Source organism: Salvia hispanica, chromosome 6 (assembly GCF_023119035.1).
Source record: "Salvia hispanica cultivar TCC Black 2014 chromosome 6, UniMelb_Shisp_WGS_1.0, whole genome shotgun sequence".
In the NCBI taxonomy this organism is placed as follows: domain Eukaryota; kingdom Viridiplantae; phylum Streptophyta; class Magnoliopsida; order Lamiales; family Lamiaceae; genus Salvia; species Salvia hispanica.
In genome coordinates this window covers 8,138,327-8,158,478 of record NC_062970.1, presented here as the reverse complement: position 1 = coordinate 8,158,478, position 20,152 = coordinate 8,138,327, and the positions used below count along the sequence as shown (strand labels likewise).

The 20,152-nt window shown below is 30.9% G+C and overlaps 2 protein-coding genes and 1 pseudogene across 2 annotated transcripts; 1 reads left to right on the top strand and 2 right to left on the bottom strand.

The window, feature by feature from the left end:
- The first annotated feature begins 7,160 nt into the window (after positions 1-7,160).
- LOC125196614 (EPIDERMAL PATTERNING FACTOR-like protein 4) lies at positions 7,161-7,916 on the top strand. Its single transcript, XM_048095204.1, has 2 exons — positions 7,161-7,368; positions 7,453-7,916. The coding sequence occupies exons 1-2, from the start codon at positions 7,254-7,256 to the stop codon at positions 7,635-7,637; spliced, it is 300 nt and encodes a 99-aa protein (XP_047951161.1). The 5' UTR covers positions 7,161-7,253; the 3' UTR covers positions 7,638-7,916.
- A 355-nt stretch (positions 7,917-8,271) lies between these two features.
- On the bottom strand, positions 8,272-10,618 carry LOC125194608. Its single transcript, XM_048092859.1, has 4 exons — positions 10,465-10,618; positions 10,260-10,377; positions 10,037-10,188; positions 8,272-8,755 (listed from the first exon to the last, which is right to left on the bottom strand). The coding sequence occupies exons 1-4, from the start codon at positions 10,470-10,472 to the stop codon at positions 8,470-8,472; spliced, it is 564 nt and encodes a 187-aa protein (XP_047948816.1). The 5' UTR covers positions 10,473-10,618; the 3' UTR covers positions 8,272-8,469.
- A 4,920-nt stretch (positions 10,619-15,538) lies between these two features.
- On the bottom strand, positions 15,539-18,418 carry LOC125194607 (annotated as a pseudogene).
- Between the last annotated feature and the right edge of the window lie 1,734 nt (positions 18,419-20,152).

Here is a 20,152-nt window from a genome sequence, read left to right as displayed (position 1 = left end):
TTATTATGAGAATCAAAGTTCTAGAGCAAGGTACAAAACTACAAAAGGACAACCATTCTACATCTTCAAGAAATATACACGTGGAAACCCAAAGCCCACAATTGAATTTCAGCCCAATAACAAGCCCACAATTGAATTATGTTAGAGCAAAACATGAAATTGCACTATTCAATTGTTGTGATATGAGCTCCATAGTCTTGGTAGCATTAATATGTTACATTTATTGAACTAGGTAGATCTCCTAAAATTCTTAAATTTGAATACCTTTTTTAACTGTACATTTGGCAATTTCGGCTGGCCTGCATTCATACAATTTGGGATCATGTTTTTGGTCATCATACCACAGGCCTAAAAATAGTTTGTAAGCAGCTGGTGAAAAATCAATACCACTCATCTGTCACATCTATTAAATAGCTACTATGAATTTAATGAATTTAGATACAAGTATTACAAGGAACGAATTTTGCATTTTAAAAAAAAATTTAGTCTAAATTCTAAAATACCTCAAGTCCCTAAGAGATATTTTTGCTTTTTAGTCCAAAAGAATTTGATATTATAATAAAGTTTAGGTACTAAAAATATAGTTCACTGAAACCAAGTAAAAAAACTATTAAAATAAATTTCACATAACGGATATTGAAATTATTTTACACTTAGAACCACAACAAAAAGCAACTATGTTTTAAAAATTGAATATATAAATAAAACATGATTCTCTCTAAATTCATTTTTATAAATTATTGATTAAACTGTAGACACTATATAAATTTTGTCCCATCTTAGTAGTATTCTCTTAAAAATATACAACAATTTTCATAATTTAAAGTAATAATTTTTTTTTAAGTAATAATTTACTTTATGAGAATATCCATATATTGTATGTATAGGTTTAATGGTTATGGAGTAACTATTAAAAGTTAATTACACATTACAGTTTCTTTGCTACAGTAATGACGTGCCATTTTAAGAAATGCGAAAAATATCTCAATATTTCTGCAAAAAGTACGAATATGGCTCCAATAAATTTCAAAGTATGTGCTGGCTGTCTAATGAAAAATGTTTTGAATATGACATCACATGTATTAATTTGCTATTTTTGTGCCATTAATTTTTTCTATAATAAATTTAGTACTCAATTATCAATTATGAAATTAGTTTTCATAATTCAGAAAACAGTTACTACAATTTTCCATTTCCATCGTCTATCATGTTTTTTTCATTTTAATTTGTATGTCCTTTTACATATAGATTCAATTCATCAAAATTAAAAATAAAAATGTCAAAAAAATACCATGGGTGAAAGTTGGAGTAAAAAACATATAATCCAAGTAGAAAGAAGTGTGATTATATGTGGCATTGTGAATATAGCCTTGAAAAAATTGCAGGCAGAGAAAGACTGAGAAAAAAGAGAGTGAAAAATCCAATTTAACGTCTGCAAAATATGAGCGACGCACACGAGCAGCATTAAATCCTCACTGCAGTTTGCTCAGTCACACACCACTCTCACTTTTATAGATACGACATCAACAACTAATATTAAATGCACAATTTTATATTTTATTTATTTTCACCACCAATACATATCGATATTTCCAACCTATTCGGTGGACAAATATTAAAATTTAAAACACTTTTGCGTGTCGTAATTAAATTAATTTGATTTTATCTTTTTTAAAACTACATTTTTCTAAAAAGGATAAAATAAATTTAAACTTGAATTTGAAGTAGGAGTATAATTTTGCACGGTGGCTATTTTGGTCAAGTAATGCTGACAAAGTTAGACTTCTGAAAAAAAAAAGCTGACAAAATAAGAGGTATATAAAGCTGTGTATGATTTATCTTTCAATTTCGATTAAATAATATTCATTTTTGATGTAGTTTAATTTAATAACTAGAAATTCAAACTTACTTATATATCTCATTCATTACTACTGTGATCTATGTAAAGTATCAATGGGTTCAGATTATAAGTTGAAGGGTTCATTAATCGGTTGAAGATTTAGCTTTACTTTGGCAATTATAAGCCATATGAAAAATTGACTTATTAATCCGAATCGAATAGCTTCTAAATACAATAGGATTGGACTGGGATTATGCAATCAGCCCAATTAAACATCCACAATAATATTAGTAATGTTCATTTTGACCCACCCTTGATTTTTAAATCTTAATTCCTAAACATCAAATAAAATAAATACTGTTACTTTATCTTAATTATATTTATGACTTATCTTAAAAGGAGAACTGTTCTGCTGCACAACTTATGTGAGTGGCTCTCTCCTACGTGGAGCAGAGTCACTGAGTCTCTCATAGACGCTTACACAAGACGTGCAGCAGAACAGTTCTCATCTTAAAAGTATATCATAACATTAATGGTCCAAACGAGCTCTAATAATTTTTCAAACATAAGGAATAAAATTATTGCACAAAATTTTTCTCATTAACAAAAATGAAGACATTCACTAAAAAATGGGAGTATAAATGTATAATATACTTAATAACACTCCATAGCTTTAATTAATTTGATCAATTTCAACTTTTAATTCTACAATTCGAACATATCACATCTGATTTCCTTATTTATAAAAAGTAAGGAAGGTGCGTGTAATACATAAAAGCATTATTGTAAAGTATATCGTCCAGTAAATGTTTCTAATTTCTATTGACTATATTCGATTTTCATATAGATACAAGAAGAATGGAAGTGACGAATCGATTATTTGTTCCTTTTAATAAATTCGTACTATAATTTTTTTTGAAAACAAATCACACATAGCGATGTTTTTTTTTTTTAATGAATGTATTTTAATTATTTATATTTGGTCTGGGTAGGAACCATATCTGTAGGGCAGGAGTCGCAGATCAATTCATGACTGGTTTTATTCAATGTCACTATGGTCCCATGGATGTGACGTGTGTTACTAGTAAAAATCGACTCTATTTACCATTCCTTTTTTTTTTTTTTTTTTTTTTTCTTTTTTCATTCTCTATTTTTTTATTTAATTTAAATTTTCTTTTCACTTAAATCACATTGTTTTGTGCGGCATTAATTGTTAAGCTTTTTTGAATAATGATAAACAACCAAATTTTGTACAACCAAAACAAAATTATATTAGTAATTTCGATGTGTTAATTAAATATTAAAATAATAAATATAGTTAGTTAACAAATTAAAAACCCTTTATTAATTTTTGGCCTCATTTTCAAATTTTTATTTTTATATTTGAATTATTTCTCTATTATTTTTCAAATTTGAATTAAAATATGCATTAATTATATTTTATGATTCAAAATTTTTTTAAAAATTATACACAAATACCATAATATTATGCACGTTCCCTATACTATATATATGTCTATACTTTTTAATTAAATACATAAATAAATTACATTTTTTCTCAAATAAATCAATTTTTGGTTGTATAAAATTTGGTTGCATAGCTTTATTGCTTTTTCTAACTGAAGAGATAATATGACAGGGACATAAGCTTAAACATAATTAGCTAAAGAGGGAAGGGATGTGATGTTGCGATAGTATGACTTTGTGTGATAAAAATTGATATCATCGAGCTTTTTATAGAAGATCGAAGTATATTCATGAGCGAATACATTTTGTAGGAGATATTTTTAATAAAGGTATCGTTAAAATTGCGAACGATTCTATAGAGAAAAACTCCTTTGATATGATCGAAGCACATTCATGTGCGATTACATACAATAAATCAGTGTAATCAATAATAGTGTTCAATTTTGTGTTTCTTTAGTAGAAATCGGTAATAGACTAATAGTTGTAGTAGTATATTTTCTCAGAAGAATATTTATAGTAAAGAACTTCATCAGTATGAAAATTTTTAATTAAAGTTTCTATTGAAGGTTAAGCATAGAAAAGAAAGTGTGAGAGCCACCAATAATTATACTTAAAGCCTAAAGGCTATATATGTATTATAATTATCGTCCACAATGTGGATTGATTAATCGAATCATATAAATCTTTGTCTCTTAATCGTATGAAGTGTTTATTCTAACATTAAACCACACTATTAAAGACACCTCAAACACACTAGTTGTAGATCACATTAGTAATTGTTCATGCTATATACATACCATAATTATATTACTCCATATCACAAATTGCATTGGTATCAATGTTCCTTTTAAATTCAAAATTTTTTTATCACAAACATTAAATCAAGCTTTGATTAATATGTTTTAGTAAAATTAATTACGTTTACAATGATTTTTAATGTAACAGAATGAATACTAGTATAATCCAAAAGGATATCAATTCAATCATATATTGAATAATTTATCTACACATACCCGACACATAAGTAATAAACATGTTATTGACTGTCATAATATAATTGCCTCGACTCCTGACTAGACCGAAAACTGGAAACATGTTTCTTTCACGTGATCACCATTCCATTCTAATCATCTCTACCATGCTTTTTATTTATTTATTTAATTTGATAAGAACAATACTTATAATAAATTATTAAATAAAATACTAAAATACATATCAAGTCTAACGTTTTTTTTATATTAAGGCGGACTCTGTTCTCAAACCACTTCTTCACGAACCACTATTTCAAATCATTAGTCACAGCTAACTCTTTCTTAAGCCATCGTTCCATATGCCACTATTTAAAACTATTTATGTAGTAAGTACTGTATTGCTTGTCGATTTTTTACAATCAAATATATTATGTATTCCTATGTCGAAAACAGTCATTTTGTTTTTTAACTAACAATCTTTCAATTACTTTTTTTCTATTTTTCATTCTATTAAATTTGTGAGTTCCATCCATTTCTAAAATTATTTTTGGTAACCAGAGATAGTACAAGCATTTTGTATCAAGAAAACAAGACAGTGTCCCAACCCTGGGTAATTGGCCACAAAATAGCCCACGTCCCACTAAGTTAACTTTTATTTTATTTTCACCACATTGAATTTTATATATTTCGTAAAAAATGTGACATGAAAGTATGGTAAAATAACGTGGATGGACAGCACTGGTTGCTTTTGCATACATCATACATAAAGGTCTGAATATGCATGCTGTAACCACTGCATAAATCTATTGAAATTTTGATCTCTCTGTTTTCAAAGTCCAATTCCATGTGTTTTTTGGTATTCACACATAATATTTGTCGTATATATAAGCAAACATTCACTTTCCTTACAACTTTTCCAAATAAATAATTAAATAAAATTGCATAACATTTTGTACTAAAAAAAAGTCCTTCATTTAGAGTACTACTGAGATATAATGAGTCTTATTTATATTTAAAATGTTGATTATATAAAACTTTTAGTATTATGTAGGTTTAGTTGGTTCAATGAAATTATAATTTTTTTACTTTATTAGTAAATCTTAATTGTAATATAAAATTAAGTAAAATGATAAATAATAAAAGGTTATAGTGTATGTATTTTAATTTTAAGTGTTTTTATCTACATGGTCGCAGATAGATTGAGATAAGCATGTAGATAATGTAAGTATACTATTTAAGATTTTAAGTGTTTTTGTGTATATTGGGCTTAGAATATATCCGACTATTTATACTAAACTTACACTAATTTTAGTATAAATGTCACATCAAATATAATTTTACTCTAACCATTTATAAAAAACTCAAACTTTAAAAGAATATTCTCTATATTATACACTTTTTTCTCACAAAGTTTGAAGAAGTTATAGTTTTGATTTAGTGTAAGCCTAAAAAATAGAATTTTTTTTCTTAAAAATCAAAATGAGATTGATTTTAGAATACCATTAGTGCAGCTAATTGTTTATCTCATTTCAAATTTTGGTGTACAATTGGAAATAGTCTTAGTATTCAGTGTCAAAAAATATACGCCATACTTACTTCAAAGGGGACAGAGTGATTAATTGGTTAAAATTAGAACTTTCTTATAAATACTAATTTGTACGTACGTAAAGTTACTATTATATATAAAATCTCTAATTATGGCTTCGATTAATATTTAGTGGTTCAAACTGAGGTTTATTGATCTTATCAGTTAATTTAGTAATTTCGATAAATAATCACAATAGTAATTAAAATTTATATCACTGCATAAAAATGGAAGAGAAATATCACCCATACATCTAAAAAAATGACGAAATATTAGTCAACATGAAAAAAAATATTGTTTGGTCCTTGTCAATTTATATTCATACTATATAAAATAACAAAATCTATATTTTAAATTGTTTAAATTGACGATCACTGATCATTTGATAGGACACATTACCTTATGTGGTAGGGCCGGGATTGATTATCACCAAAGAAGCCTACGTTAATCTTATCATATAATAATGTAAAGTATGTAGCATCACTTTGATTAGACTTCTAATTTCTAAATGTATTAACAAAGAATCGAATCGATAGTAACGATTAATTAATTACTCCAATATATTTTATTGCTTTTTTTAATGCCTAAAGGTGCTCTTATTTTCTTAACTTTTTCAAAGTATTCGCACATTTATTCCAAATAATAAATTAAAAAAAAATGAAATTCTTATTAATAGATTTAAAAAAGATATTCGTTGCCAATTACATCGACGACTAATTTTTTTCAGAAGTTACATCATATGTACTATTTCTTCCCTATAACATGACTCGCAAAAACATTACACCGTCATATCTTTCAAAAAGTATTTCTTCCTATGTTTATTTTCATTCACTTTTTCTTTTCATAAAGGAAAATAGCATACCGACCATAAAAGGCAATTACCATAAAAAGATCAATTTTTTATTTGTTTTTCCAATAATTATGAAAATTTAACATTTTTTTAATCGAACACTTTCAAATGTCACTAAAAAGCTAAAATAACCATATATACTAAGCAAGAAAAATCGACTACAGCTCGACATCAAAGGTAAAATAAAAATACTAAAATTAACTGCAAGAGTCATCGACAGCCGCTCCACCGTCTCTATCTTTCGACGACATCGATGCGTTACTGTTTTCGACTCCACGAGTTCTAGTACTTTAAAAAAAGAGAAGGTTGCTATATCCATACCTATTCACACACAGTTGAATGTAGTAAAATGTCTGTTTGACTTGGACTTACTCGCACGCTTACACGCAACTCTCTCTCATTTCATTTCATTTCACCAATAATACATTTCCTATTTTTTCCCTTATTATAGTACTAATATTATTCCCACTCTCACACTGTCACACTCTCACTCCCAATAATTCTTCCTCCTCTCCTACTGCTGCTGGATCTTCTCCGGCCATGGCCGTGCTCCGCCGCCGCCGCCGCCAGCTAGCCCTCTACTTCGCCACCCTCGCTCTCTTCGCCCTTCTCTCCTCCGCCTCAGCTCTAGGCCTCACCCTTCCTCGCCAATTAAGTAAGTAAATTTATATTTAGTATTTTTCAACAAAGTTGTTTACATGTTTTTTTTTTATAATTTATTTAAAATTTTGGAACGCAGCGGAGGTGGAGCGGAGGAGGCTGGGGGGGCCGGGGTCGTGGCCGCCTTCGTGCAGATCGAAATGCGGGAGGTGCACGCCGTGCAAGGCGGTGCACGTGCCGATTCAGCCGGGGATGAGTATGCCGTTGGAGTACTATCCAGAGGCGTGGAGATGCAAGTGTGGGAATAAGCTCTTCATGCCTTAGTACTCTATTTTTCTTTTCTTTTTTTGGATGTGTATATAAAAAAAATAGAACAAATGTTGAATGACTGATTGAATATGATGTTGGAATTTGGTCTGTCTAACAACAACCTGCATAGATTTTAGCTCAATCTGTTGTTTAGTTATTTTTTTTTCAAGTTACTGAATTTGTTGCTTTTGTATTTTTTGCACTTTTTTCTAGCAGCAGAGAAGGGTCTTGGGAATGTAATTTATGAGTTACGACTGTCAAAAAGGGAGCTTTAATTCCATTTTTCTCTGCAAATATCTGTTTTTGTTTGAGTTTTTCAATTTTAAATCTCTTTTGCTACATGATTTTTGTGAGGTGTTATTGCAGTGATGAGATTTATGAGTAGCATTAATTCAGGATACCTTTTGTGGTACAAAAGGAGGTGATAGATGGACTTCTTAAAAAAGAAACAAGAACAAGATACAACTAATTGCGCTTCATTCGGGCCAGGCCTACGGGCCTAATCAGCAAAATTTGGTCCATCCAGCCCGAAACCCAAACTATCCTAAATTGAAATCAAATTTGTAGCAAGAGTGGGACAAATTTGAGATATTTTCTTTTTGTAGTATAATTATTATTGTGCAAAACTTAGAAAAGAGAAATCACTAGCTTTACAAAAGCACAAAAAAATAACTTGACATTGATGTAGTGATTGGCTCTTGAGAGTTCAGTTGTTAATTAGACTAGTCACTGTGCAAAATTTCACACTACCATCTTCCTTGTTACACTAACTAGAATTCATGGCTAATGCTCTAAAGAAATTAAGCAGAGATAGTAAAAGAAGTATACTATGTAGTATGATTAAGGCTCAGTCTCTTTCTTCTTCTTGCCCTTCCCCTTCCTCTTCCCCCTCAGCAGCTTGGTCAGGCTCGGCTCTCTTCTTCTTCCCCTCAGCAGCTTCCTCATTTGCTTCATCCACCTGAGACGGATGAGGTGGCAAAATCCTTGTGATGGTCTCTGCAAGCTCTTCAACCTTACCTTTCATCATACGCGAATCGCATTCCTCGATGAGCTGGCGAAAGGAAAATAAACAAAATGAACAAGCAAGATCTGTTAGACCATTACCAGTGCTCAGAAAGTATGATATTGGACTTCTAAGAATGTCTATTAAAGAAGAACCCAAGATAACAACACCCGAGCACAAGTTATATAAACCATTGTCTTGTTATATTACAAAGAAACCAACTCATAAAATTACCACAGGATATCCCAATCCCCCATCATTGTTGTGAAAGTTTTCTAGAGGTGAAGAACAGAAATGGACTGCCCAACTTCAATGTTTTTCGTTTACATTTCCTCCATTTCTATTGAGAATTACCATACGGATCCGAATCCTGATATAGACTTACTGATCGCACAATATTGCACCTAAACACATCACTATCTAGTGATCAGGAATACATATACTGAAAAGAATTTAACAGTTCACCAGCTTACCACTTGGTATTTGAATCTACAAGTTATCCTTACATTTGAATAATATATGCTAAGCTGATTCAGTTTCAAGAGCCCCCTGAATTTCATTTGACTGCTCATAAGTGAACATAACACTGTATGCACACAGGTGGGTATAACTCTACTTTACAAAATTCAACATCTTTTTTAGCAATACCCTTCTTGACGTAATAATTCCAGGTAATGTGTCGTGAATGATATACTCAAGACTCCAGGCAAACAAAGCACGTGAAATCATGAATAATAATTCGGTGGAGCTAGTCAATGTGAACATAAAGTTCAAGTGTAAACGTCCGAAACAAATCTCCAAACCCCTGATTTCCCTCAAAAGTAAACTGAGATAGATGTAAAGTTTGCAATGGTGGTGTAACTGCATGTATTGAAAACAGAGTAACCTAAACAACAACAAATGGACAAGATACCAGATCGTCCTAAACTAATTCCAGTAATTTATCTGAAATGAAATACTCCAGACTCCAGATGACAAAGCACATGAGATCATAAATAATAATAGGTTTAGCTAGCCAATGTGAATCTAAACTTCAAGTGTAAGGCATCAGAAACAAATTTCCAAACCACTGATTTCCCTCAAAATTAAACTGAGATAGATGCAAAATTCGCAACAGCACTGAACTGTATGTATTGAAAACAGAGTAACCTAAACAACAACAAACAGAGAAGATACCAAATCATCTTAAACTCATTCAGAATAACATCTTCATCTAGTATTTGAACCAAGGGTCACACTGATCAACCACTTTTCAGTATAACTTGGATAGGAAAACTCAACATAAGTGGAAATACAACATTGATAAATATAATGATGTGGATGGCTCTTTATTGAAAAACAATGTAGGAATGACAATTCAACAACACAACAAAACATAAGGAACTTAATAACAAGAAATGATAAAGATTACTGGAAAAGCAAAGCTTCACTTGTTGGTCTTAAATTCACAATATTAAGAATCTCTGCCTTTGCAAGGTCAAATTTTTGGCACTCAGCAACAAAGTTAACGATAATTTCCCTTGTTTGATTGCAAGCAACAGTCCCCTCTAAATAATCAAAAACCTAAACGAAAAACAAAAGATGTGAGAGATGCAATAAAGATAAGTTGATGATCATAAATAGGAATCCCCAACCTTGAACTCAGATTGAGATACGGTTGCAATAGCTCGTGAGGCATCCTTTCCAGCCCCTCTTGATCTCAAGAGGTCAAGCAATTCAAAATTAGTGAGAGCGCCGGCGCTGGCCTCAATTCTGAAATAGAGTAGAGAAAAGGTAACTGCTTTGTATATTAATTCTCACTCTGTGAAAAGCGGAGATGTGTAGAAACTCTCTACCTACATTTTCATCGATAGGATGCTCACTGCTTTGAGAGATAAAACTTGTTTCAGTATATTATGAGCTGTGATTTGGTCGACCGGATTTGTGACGGTGGCTGCAGTCGCCGGAGCGGAGGGTTGCGGTTGCGGTCGCGGCGGCGGACGAGGGTTTTGGATTTGGGGTTTTTGAGTGAATTTGTGTATGTTTTGATTGTTTATTTTATTGTTGGAAAAAATGCATTTTGTATATATTCATCAACAAATATAAAAATTGATTTTATTTTCTTAACATACTCTTTTTTTTTTACATATCCATTAGATTTGCTGTATTTTGTTTGTATCCCTCTAAAGAGAATCTATTGCAGTATTTTAGAAGGATGATTAATGATATTCTCTACAATCTATAAATCTTACTTGAACCTATTGAATAGATAAAAAGCCTATCATCACCGTCAATTTATCTTCTATACATGGTAATGTAAATTTGATGAAAACTTTTCCCAATCTTGTTTTGAACAATAAAGGCAAACATTATATTGTTTTAAAGGTCATCATATAATCTATCAATATGAAACTTTTGGTATATAGACAATGATTTTTAAAAAAAAAACCCATACTCATCTTTTCCTAAAACTCTAGATCCTAATTTGTAGCAGTGCTCTATGCACATTGCTTTCTTATAATTAACTTTTCATAATACATAATCATTAATGGAGAGTGATCAATTGTTAACTAATTAGTAATGCTAAACTAAAGATTTAATCTTAGTCATTAAATTAGAAGATCTAGTAATTGAAATAATGTCACATGAATTATATTCTTAATTAAAAAATTAATAAATAAAATTTGAGGGTATTAATGTCAATTTTCTCTCATTAAAATCATCTTAAAACTTTAAATTTACGTAACTTTCTCTATTTAAATTATTTTTTCACAAAATATATATCAAATTGAAGATAACTTTATAAGGATTCCAACAGATTTCAATTGCATATGTTCCATGACGCTTCGAATGATGAAATTTGATGTTTTTTATTTTAGTTTTCGTAAATGTTGATAACCAGATTTTTATCAACAAATACATTAAAAAATCTTAATAAAACCATGTAAAAATCTCAATAAATATGTGTTGATATTTTCTTTACTAGGTTATATTCTTATGCTATCGTTGATATTTGTAATACACTATGTGATACAAAAAATTCACAAATTATCGTATGAAACATAATGACGATATTACCTTTGTTGATATTTTGTACTATTTATCGGATCTCGTGAAATTTAATCTCATTCACTCATTTTAAAATCTAGGGATAGAGATTTAGTCTTGATTTTGACTTAGAGTGCTATAAGTATTGAATATGATCCAACCATTCATAATACCTACTACTATGATATTTGGGCCGATAATATTTGGGGCGAATCAATCTAGTTCTTTTTCTTCATTTCTTTGGTAAGCTTCAGGAGCAGTCCGAATTGATTATATTGTTGAGGATTTTGACAATTCCAAGTGGTCTTTATGATAGATTGAATGAAATTGAATTTTATAGTACTTAGCTAGATAGATGTAGAATCAGTACTACTTAATCTCAATATAAATATATAAGGGAAAAGATAAATTAACAAAAATTGTATATACAAAATACCCTTTAATTTTAATTCTATTTTGAGGATATAATTTTATGACTAATCTATCCTTCGTATTTAATATTGGATATTTCTAGCTCTACGTACTAGTTTAGGAAATTCATTGATTTAGATTTTGAACTATATTTATGGTAGTATTGATTAGCACACTATATCATTAAATTACTATATTTAATTATTAGATAATTACTATATTATTTAATAAAGTACGTACTATATATTTTTAAAAGAAATTTAGAATGCTCCTTTTATTTATTAAATATCCAAAAGCAAATATAAAAAAAAAAATATTCTAATTACTTTTAGCGATGAGAATTTCTATATTAATAAATATTATTCATTACTTCTTTCTTAATTAACATGAAGGGTGTTTATATTAGAAATTAAGTATATACAGGTAATATAAGTAACTGAATTTAAAATTTATTATTTATATTTTTTTACAATTATTTAATCATAATATAGTTTGATGCAAATAATTTTTTTGTTTTAACTTACTATTATTTAATATTATATAAATTTCAATTTCATTTCATGGTTTTTGAGTGATGTAGAATCACAAGAAAATTAATTTATTAATTAGCAATTAGTTGGGTGACAATTAAAAAATTAAATATATATACATGCGGTCACTTTTTAGAATTATTCAATAATAAAATAGTTGGGTGTAAATGAATATTATTGTTTCAATTCAATTTTCTACATACTATTATACACAAAAAATATTTTTGTTTCATATTTTTTTGGTCTACATGTAAAGTACACAACTAAATTGACTTAAATGATAACTAATTGGTTGGATAATAATACTAAGAAATTAAGTATATACTAGTACTATATTGTAGTAATTAATTTTTACAAATTATAATTTAAGAATTATTAGATGTGAATGATTTTATTGTTTTAATATTTTGTTACTATTACAATTTATCCATGTTTCGATTTTTGAGTTAAAATGTAAAGTATGGAAAGAACGACATATCGATCATCAATTAGTTGGATGGTAGTATTAAAACAAACTATATATGTATATAGCCATTTTTAGAATTTATAATTATTAGAATTGTATAATTAATATATTTTGATGTGAATGGCTATTATCGCTTTAATCTTTTTTTCTATTATACATTATATTTTATTTTGGTATCGTAATTTTTGAGTCAAGGAGTAGAGTACACAAGAAAATCGATTGATGACCATCAATTAGTTGGACGAGACGAAGTGCTAGAAATTAAGTTTATATAGTCAATTTTATAATTTGTAATTTTAAAATTATAGAATAATAAACAATTCTGGATGTGAATGACTCTTATTTTAATTCATTTTTATTATTATGTAGTATCAAATTTATTTTTGTCATGATTTTGAGTCAAGATATTGAATAGGGAAAAAATTGATTTAATGATCATATGTTAGTCTGATGATACAACTAGTATAAAATTAAGTGTATATGTGTGGTTGTTTAGTAATTCACAATTTTAAAAATTGTTTAGTATTAAAATAGTTGGGTACAATGAGACCGTTATGATTTTAATTTATTTTTTGTTGTTTATATTCATTTCATAATTTTAGAGTCAAAATGTACAATATTAAAGGAAATTGATGTAATGAGTCAAAATGTACAATATTAAAGGAAATTGATGTAATGCTAATTAGTTAGATGACAATACTAATAAATTAACTATGTTTACAAGTAATTGTATTTATAATTTTGTTACTACTCCATTTAACAGTGAAGTAGTTGATTTTGAATAACTATTTATTTTCTACTATAAATAATTTTTAGTTATTCAATTAATTGGATGATAATCACAAATACATCATTTTTTTATTTATAATTTTGTGCTCTTTTAGTGACTAAATTTTATATGTCAATTTATTCATTAAATTTATTGTATGATAATGTAGCAAGTGTTGAGGAAATGAAAGAAATTTATTAATATTCTTTAAATACTTGCTAATATTTTTAAAAATATACGGTGAAATATGTGATGAATCCATCTTTTTAGTTTTGATCTGCTATAATTTGTAGGTTCAAGATACAATGAATAATACTTTCCTTAAATCTTGGTTATTTGATTAAGAAGCATAATCATTTCCTAATTAGTTGTTAAAGGGTAAATGCGTAATATTTCATCATCATTAATGTATTATGAAATATAAAATACCTAAAATGTCCAATTTTGTATAAACAATTTTTGTTAATTTATCACTATCCAAATATCAAATAAAATTGGTCTTGACTAATGAGTCTTGATCAATTTATGCAACTCACAAAATATTTCATTACATTTTTTCATGATCAATTTATTTAACTCACAAAATATTTCATTAGATTTTTTCATGATCAATTTATTTAACTCACAAAATATTTCATTAGATTTTTTCATGATGCCCTTCTCTTATACTAACAACTTCCCTTGAAATTTGAATCATCTTCCAAATAAGGTTTCAAAACTTTTACCAAAACCCCACCAATTTCCTCATATGTCCAACATGGAAAAATATACATTTAATAACCCTTCGCTATCGTTCTACGTAGCTCAAAGTTTTAAGTGTGTATATTAAGAAATTAACTTTATTTAAACACAATACAATTAGGAGTCACAACACTAATCTAGATTGCCAAATATAAAATGAGACAAGAAATAACGCAGTACATAACAAAATTGCAAACCACAAGCCACAACCCTAATCTAGATTCCCCATTAGCCCATTATAAAGTGTGAAAAATCAAGTCCCACAAAGCATATTATATAAAAGAATGAAACATCATTTCTATGTTTCTTTGTTTAAAATGGGATTCTCCCTCTCCTTTGACCAATCTTAATCCAACAAAAAGAACAAAAGAGAAACAACAAAACTTAGATCACATGCTTTCACAATCTTTCCTTCACTTTACTCTTTTTAATATTTCAAAATCAAACACAATCCCAAAAAATACTACATTTTCTCCAGATTAAAACTAAAGGGATCCATCCATCCCATGTGGATTAACATCAAACAACTTTACCACATTTTTTCACTACCAATTTCACCCATACTACTTACCAAATTGTTAGTCCAAAATAGAGGCTTATTTTTCTATACTAAACCACTAATGAGAAACATCAAACCCTATGTTTATTGTTCCTCTCAGCAGCAATGGCAAGTGTCTAGACACTCCAGGGGTCCACAATCATACTCTCTCTGATTCTGCACTCAACTCGACGACCCCCCGACTGTTTTCAGTGCAGTCCCCTTCCTCGCCCCCCCTCGAGAAGGTGGCGCCCGGACCACGAGGAATACCCTTTGAGCACATCCAACACCACATCTGAAAACAAAAATTTTAAAAAAAGGAAAAATATGGTGGGCTATCTTTTTCATCTTGCTTTCTCTAATCCCTATGTGGAATCACTTCACTTCCAAATCTTATCCCATCATTGAACAAAAGCTAAAAACATATAGACTTACTTTTTTTTTTTAGTGACTGTCCCAGCTACATGCCTACTCTTCATCTTCAGCATCACCTGTTACAATACCACATAACAAAATTTGAACAAAAAATTTAAACTATGAAGAATTTGGAAAGTTTAAATGGAAATCTTGATCACTACCTGCCCCATTTGTTGATGTAAACGGACACTAGTTTCCAGGGAAAATCGCCTCATAAAAAAGTTAATTAGATAGGAACGAAAAACCCCACGAGCAAGTGTGCATCGATTCTTGGAAGATCGATTTTCTTTCCCTTTCGAGCCAAAAACTCGCAGCCTCTTTCAAGAATTTTCTGCCACATATCTCGAGGAAATTTTCTTCGGGATGAATTCGCCCTGGAACTGCCATTGCTCCCCCCCCCTGACACCACTAACACCCCCCCCCTTGTCCCGAGGTGCCACTGCTGCACGTTCCACACATCCTTCAACGCCCCGCCCAGAGTGGCAGCCCCGGAGAGCTACATCAACATCAAGAAAAACACTTATACACATTTCAAAATCACTCGAATCATCAAAATATGCGGTGGAATATGCACCAGTGGCAGCAGCAGCTGTAAGGGTCATGATATCACCGGCTGATCGACATTGACAGCAGAGCTCACAACAGAGGCCAGATGGCGCGCTCAGCCCCCATTGCCTCAGCCGCCTCAACACACTGCGCAGCAACCAGCGTGGCAGCAGAGGCCACAGCCATGTCCGTCTTGGCCATGTTCTCGTCCTTCCCTGCCCCAGACGACGCAGCTGTGGCAGCTGCGATGGCAGCAATAGCAGACGCCACCCCAGCGACTGGAGATGGCTGCGTGGAGCTGTGCATTGTGCGCCCTCGCTCCTCTTTCTTCTTCTCCCTCCGATCCTTCAACCACCTCCCAACAGTTTTTCCTCCGCCACTCACACGCTGGTGCTGCTGCTCTTGTACTGGCTACCCACCGGAATATTTGCTCGACTGTATTGATGAATACACGCCTGTATGTATCCACTTTCATCAGAGAAATTCAATTCCATCTCATGACACATCATAATAGAACACCCCACAAAAATTCAATCTTGAATTTCCTTACACACATTTGGCAGCAATTTAGAAACATTTATGTGAAACTTGTCAATAACAAGTGAAAGAGCATAGATGTCTCATAACTCAAGCAATTACTTTGTACCTATCATTTTGAGGGACCATTCACATGCATCAATATCACCACAATAAAAAACATTATAAATACTCAAAAATTCACAGTCTAACCGACATAATTCCATCTACAAGGATTCAAAATTGCACACTCATTACTCATAATCATAAAGATAAAATTTTTAAACAAACAAGAAAAGAAATAGACTAAACAAATATGCAATCTTGAAGTGTGGGAGAAGGAAAGCATCACTGTGGTACTAACATATTCTGACTATGTTTTGGATAAAGATAAAGCTTACTCTCTCTCATCAGAGTGTTCATACAGAGAACATGATCACAAGACAAAAACAGTGCCATATAATATACTTCAAATAAAGACAAAAAACAAGATTTGGTTGAGATTAATTTAAAAGAAGGACCTTGAGATCTTCTATCTCAGAGGGGGAGACCGGTGGACTGTCAGTGAGAGAGCCACCACAGCTCTGTCCGCCATTGAGGGGGCCACTGCTGTGAGACAGCCTTCCAGAAGTGCGTGGTGATACCTCCTGCTGCACATGTTGTACACACATTTCATATTCAAACCCCTACTATACAAAGGAATAATTGCTTTGGTTAAAAAATTTTCCAGCCTTGATCCCATAAACCCAAATTTTTACCCAGAGAATAAGAGAAATTTTATTGATATAATTATTGTTAATAATTTACTTATCCAAGAAAACATAATGCCACTTACCTAACCAATAAATGCTTCCTTGATAACTTACAGTTCCAAGAAATTAACTTTTGTTTTTCCCACAAACTAAACACTTTTCCTTCCTTAATCAAATTTAGTAAAAAAATCTTCATAAACAAATCACAAAATAACAAAAGAGAATGGTTTACATAACTCCAAAACAAGAATTTTAAGATATGGACAAAGGGAAGGAATTAGAAAAAAAAACACACACAACACACACTAGAAAACAAGAAATGTTGGGAAATCAGACAAAAAGGTTGAATCTTTACGCACCGATTGAGACATAATGCGGTCCATGACGAGCTGGAAGTTTCTGAAGAAGCGAAGGAGAAGGGGTTGCCGGAGACTGCGGGCTCTTCGTAGATGATGTCGGGGCGGGGTTGGGGTTGGTGTTGGTGAGGACTTTGGAGATTTCGAAGGCGGAGACGCTCCAAGAGCGGGAGAGGAACTCTTTGGGATCGGAGGGGGGAGTTGCAGTGGCTCTGCCTCTGTAGATGGCTTCAGTTTCGGCCTCTCCATTGAAATTGTGTTGGGATTGAGTAGGAATAATGGGAGAGCGTCGTGAGTAACAAAGTTTGTTTCTTTCTTTATAGCAGAATGTTTATGTAAAGAGAGAGAGAGAGAGAGAGATTTTGGCGTTGGGAGAGAGAGGAAGAAAGAGTTGCAGAAACTGAGATGAAGTTTGTCGCTTATAGTTTTGGGATATGACGATCTTGCCCTCGCCACTTTTTGGGGGAAACAATAGCATTGTGATGTGGAAAATGTAGTCAGAAAATTCATGCATTTTTAAGTAAAATACTTATATGGTTGGTTAAATAAATAGGTAAACTTATGCACATGATGAATTTAAGTGATCTTTATACAATTGAGGTTGATGTAGACGTTAGATATTTTAAATCATGATCTTAATATGTTAATTCGTCCAATAAATCATAGTTGTAGATAAATTTGTGGATAATATTGTGTGAAAAGGATTGATAATCTTACTCGACATATGCAGGCACAAATTTAAAGAATTTTAATCAAGGCTTATTGAATTCATATTCTTATCAGATTAATCCATTAATCACGTTGCTATCACCAATGCAATTTTTTGTAGTGAATGACTATATGTTGAATTATTTCACAATTTCGCCTCAACCAACGTAACATAATTCAAGGTCGATCATCGATCAACTATAAATAGTTTAGTAAGTTAAAATTGAATAGATAGGAGGAAGAGAAATAGAGAATAGGTGATAGGACATTTTACTACAAATATAAACACTCACGGATTAAAATTAAAAAAATATATGATAGACGAATTAAAATGGAAAACGACTATTTATTGAATTATGAAAACTTTATTAATTGACAATTGATTACTACTCCTATACAAGTATGAAGTATGCTATCAAGAGATGCTAGTGAGTTAAGAGTCCAAGAGTACAAATAACTACACACGTTATATCGAAGGAGACCAAGAAAAGCGAGTTGCCATAAATACCTCACACTCCTTGCAAAACAAATGAAGACAAAAGCAAAAAGCACGGTGAGCGGCAAAAACATGCGTCACAAAAGAAATTCAACCAACAAAACATAGAGGCCAAAATCTTAAAAAACACCACAAAGATAAGACCATCAAAACTAAGACAATCGTAGCTGCTCAACAAAAAAGTTGAAAGAATTACTAAAACACACCATCACCACCTCTAATATATCACTGTTATGCTTTTCTTGGAATGTTTGATTCTTTCCACATTATAACGTTGATAAGATCATCAACTACTACATGATTAGGTGAAAAGAGAAAGGCAAGATACCAAGCTCTCAAAAAGATCATACTTTTGTACTCCTACTTCGAAATTTATTGGAACCATATTCGTAGCTTTTGTAGGAATATTGATAAATTTTGCATATCTTAAAATGGCACGTCATTATTGTAATAAACCAACTGTAATAGTAATGTGTAATTTACTCTTAGTTATAATCATCATCAATGAGTACAAGTACCAAAATATGAAATCATCCTTCATTCATTGAGATAATAATTACTCCATATGTCACATAATTAAATTCAATAGTTCCTATTTTCTACTAATCGAAAATATTAATCAGGATATATACAGAACTACGTCAGTGTAATAATATATCTACTGCACTTCAAAAAGATAATTTCACTTTCTGATAAAAAAATATCATTATGTAAAAGCTGAAAAATAATTACTAGGGGGTCCAATGCCCACAAAATACACTAACCCCATCATGTCAAAAATCCTATAAATACTACTCAAGCTCGACATTTATACTTGTGTCAGCATATAGCACTTCAAAATAATGATACTCCACATAATATTAAAAAAATTGACTTTTGCTTCCTCTCAAATTATTCGTTTAGTAATTAGGATTCCACTAACATAATCCCACGGGAGTCATAATGACTGAAACACACACACACACACTACAAAATATTAATGAAATGAATCACTTTCAACAAGGAAATGCAGACTTGAATAATTTTTTACAAAAATTGTGACAGGTGACTAAAGTATAGAAAAAAAGGAATGATAATCTTATCTAGTAGTATTAATAGTATATATTGTAGCCCAAGGCATATGAATAAGTAATAAATGAGGTGGGGAAGGGTGGCATGCAATTGTAAAATGTGTATTATAAGATGAGAAGAGGCCAACAAGAATGAATGGTGATGATCAATGATTGGGAGTTATAACCACCGATGTAATGCTAA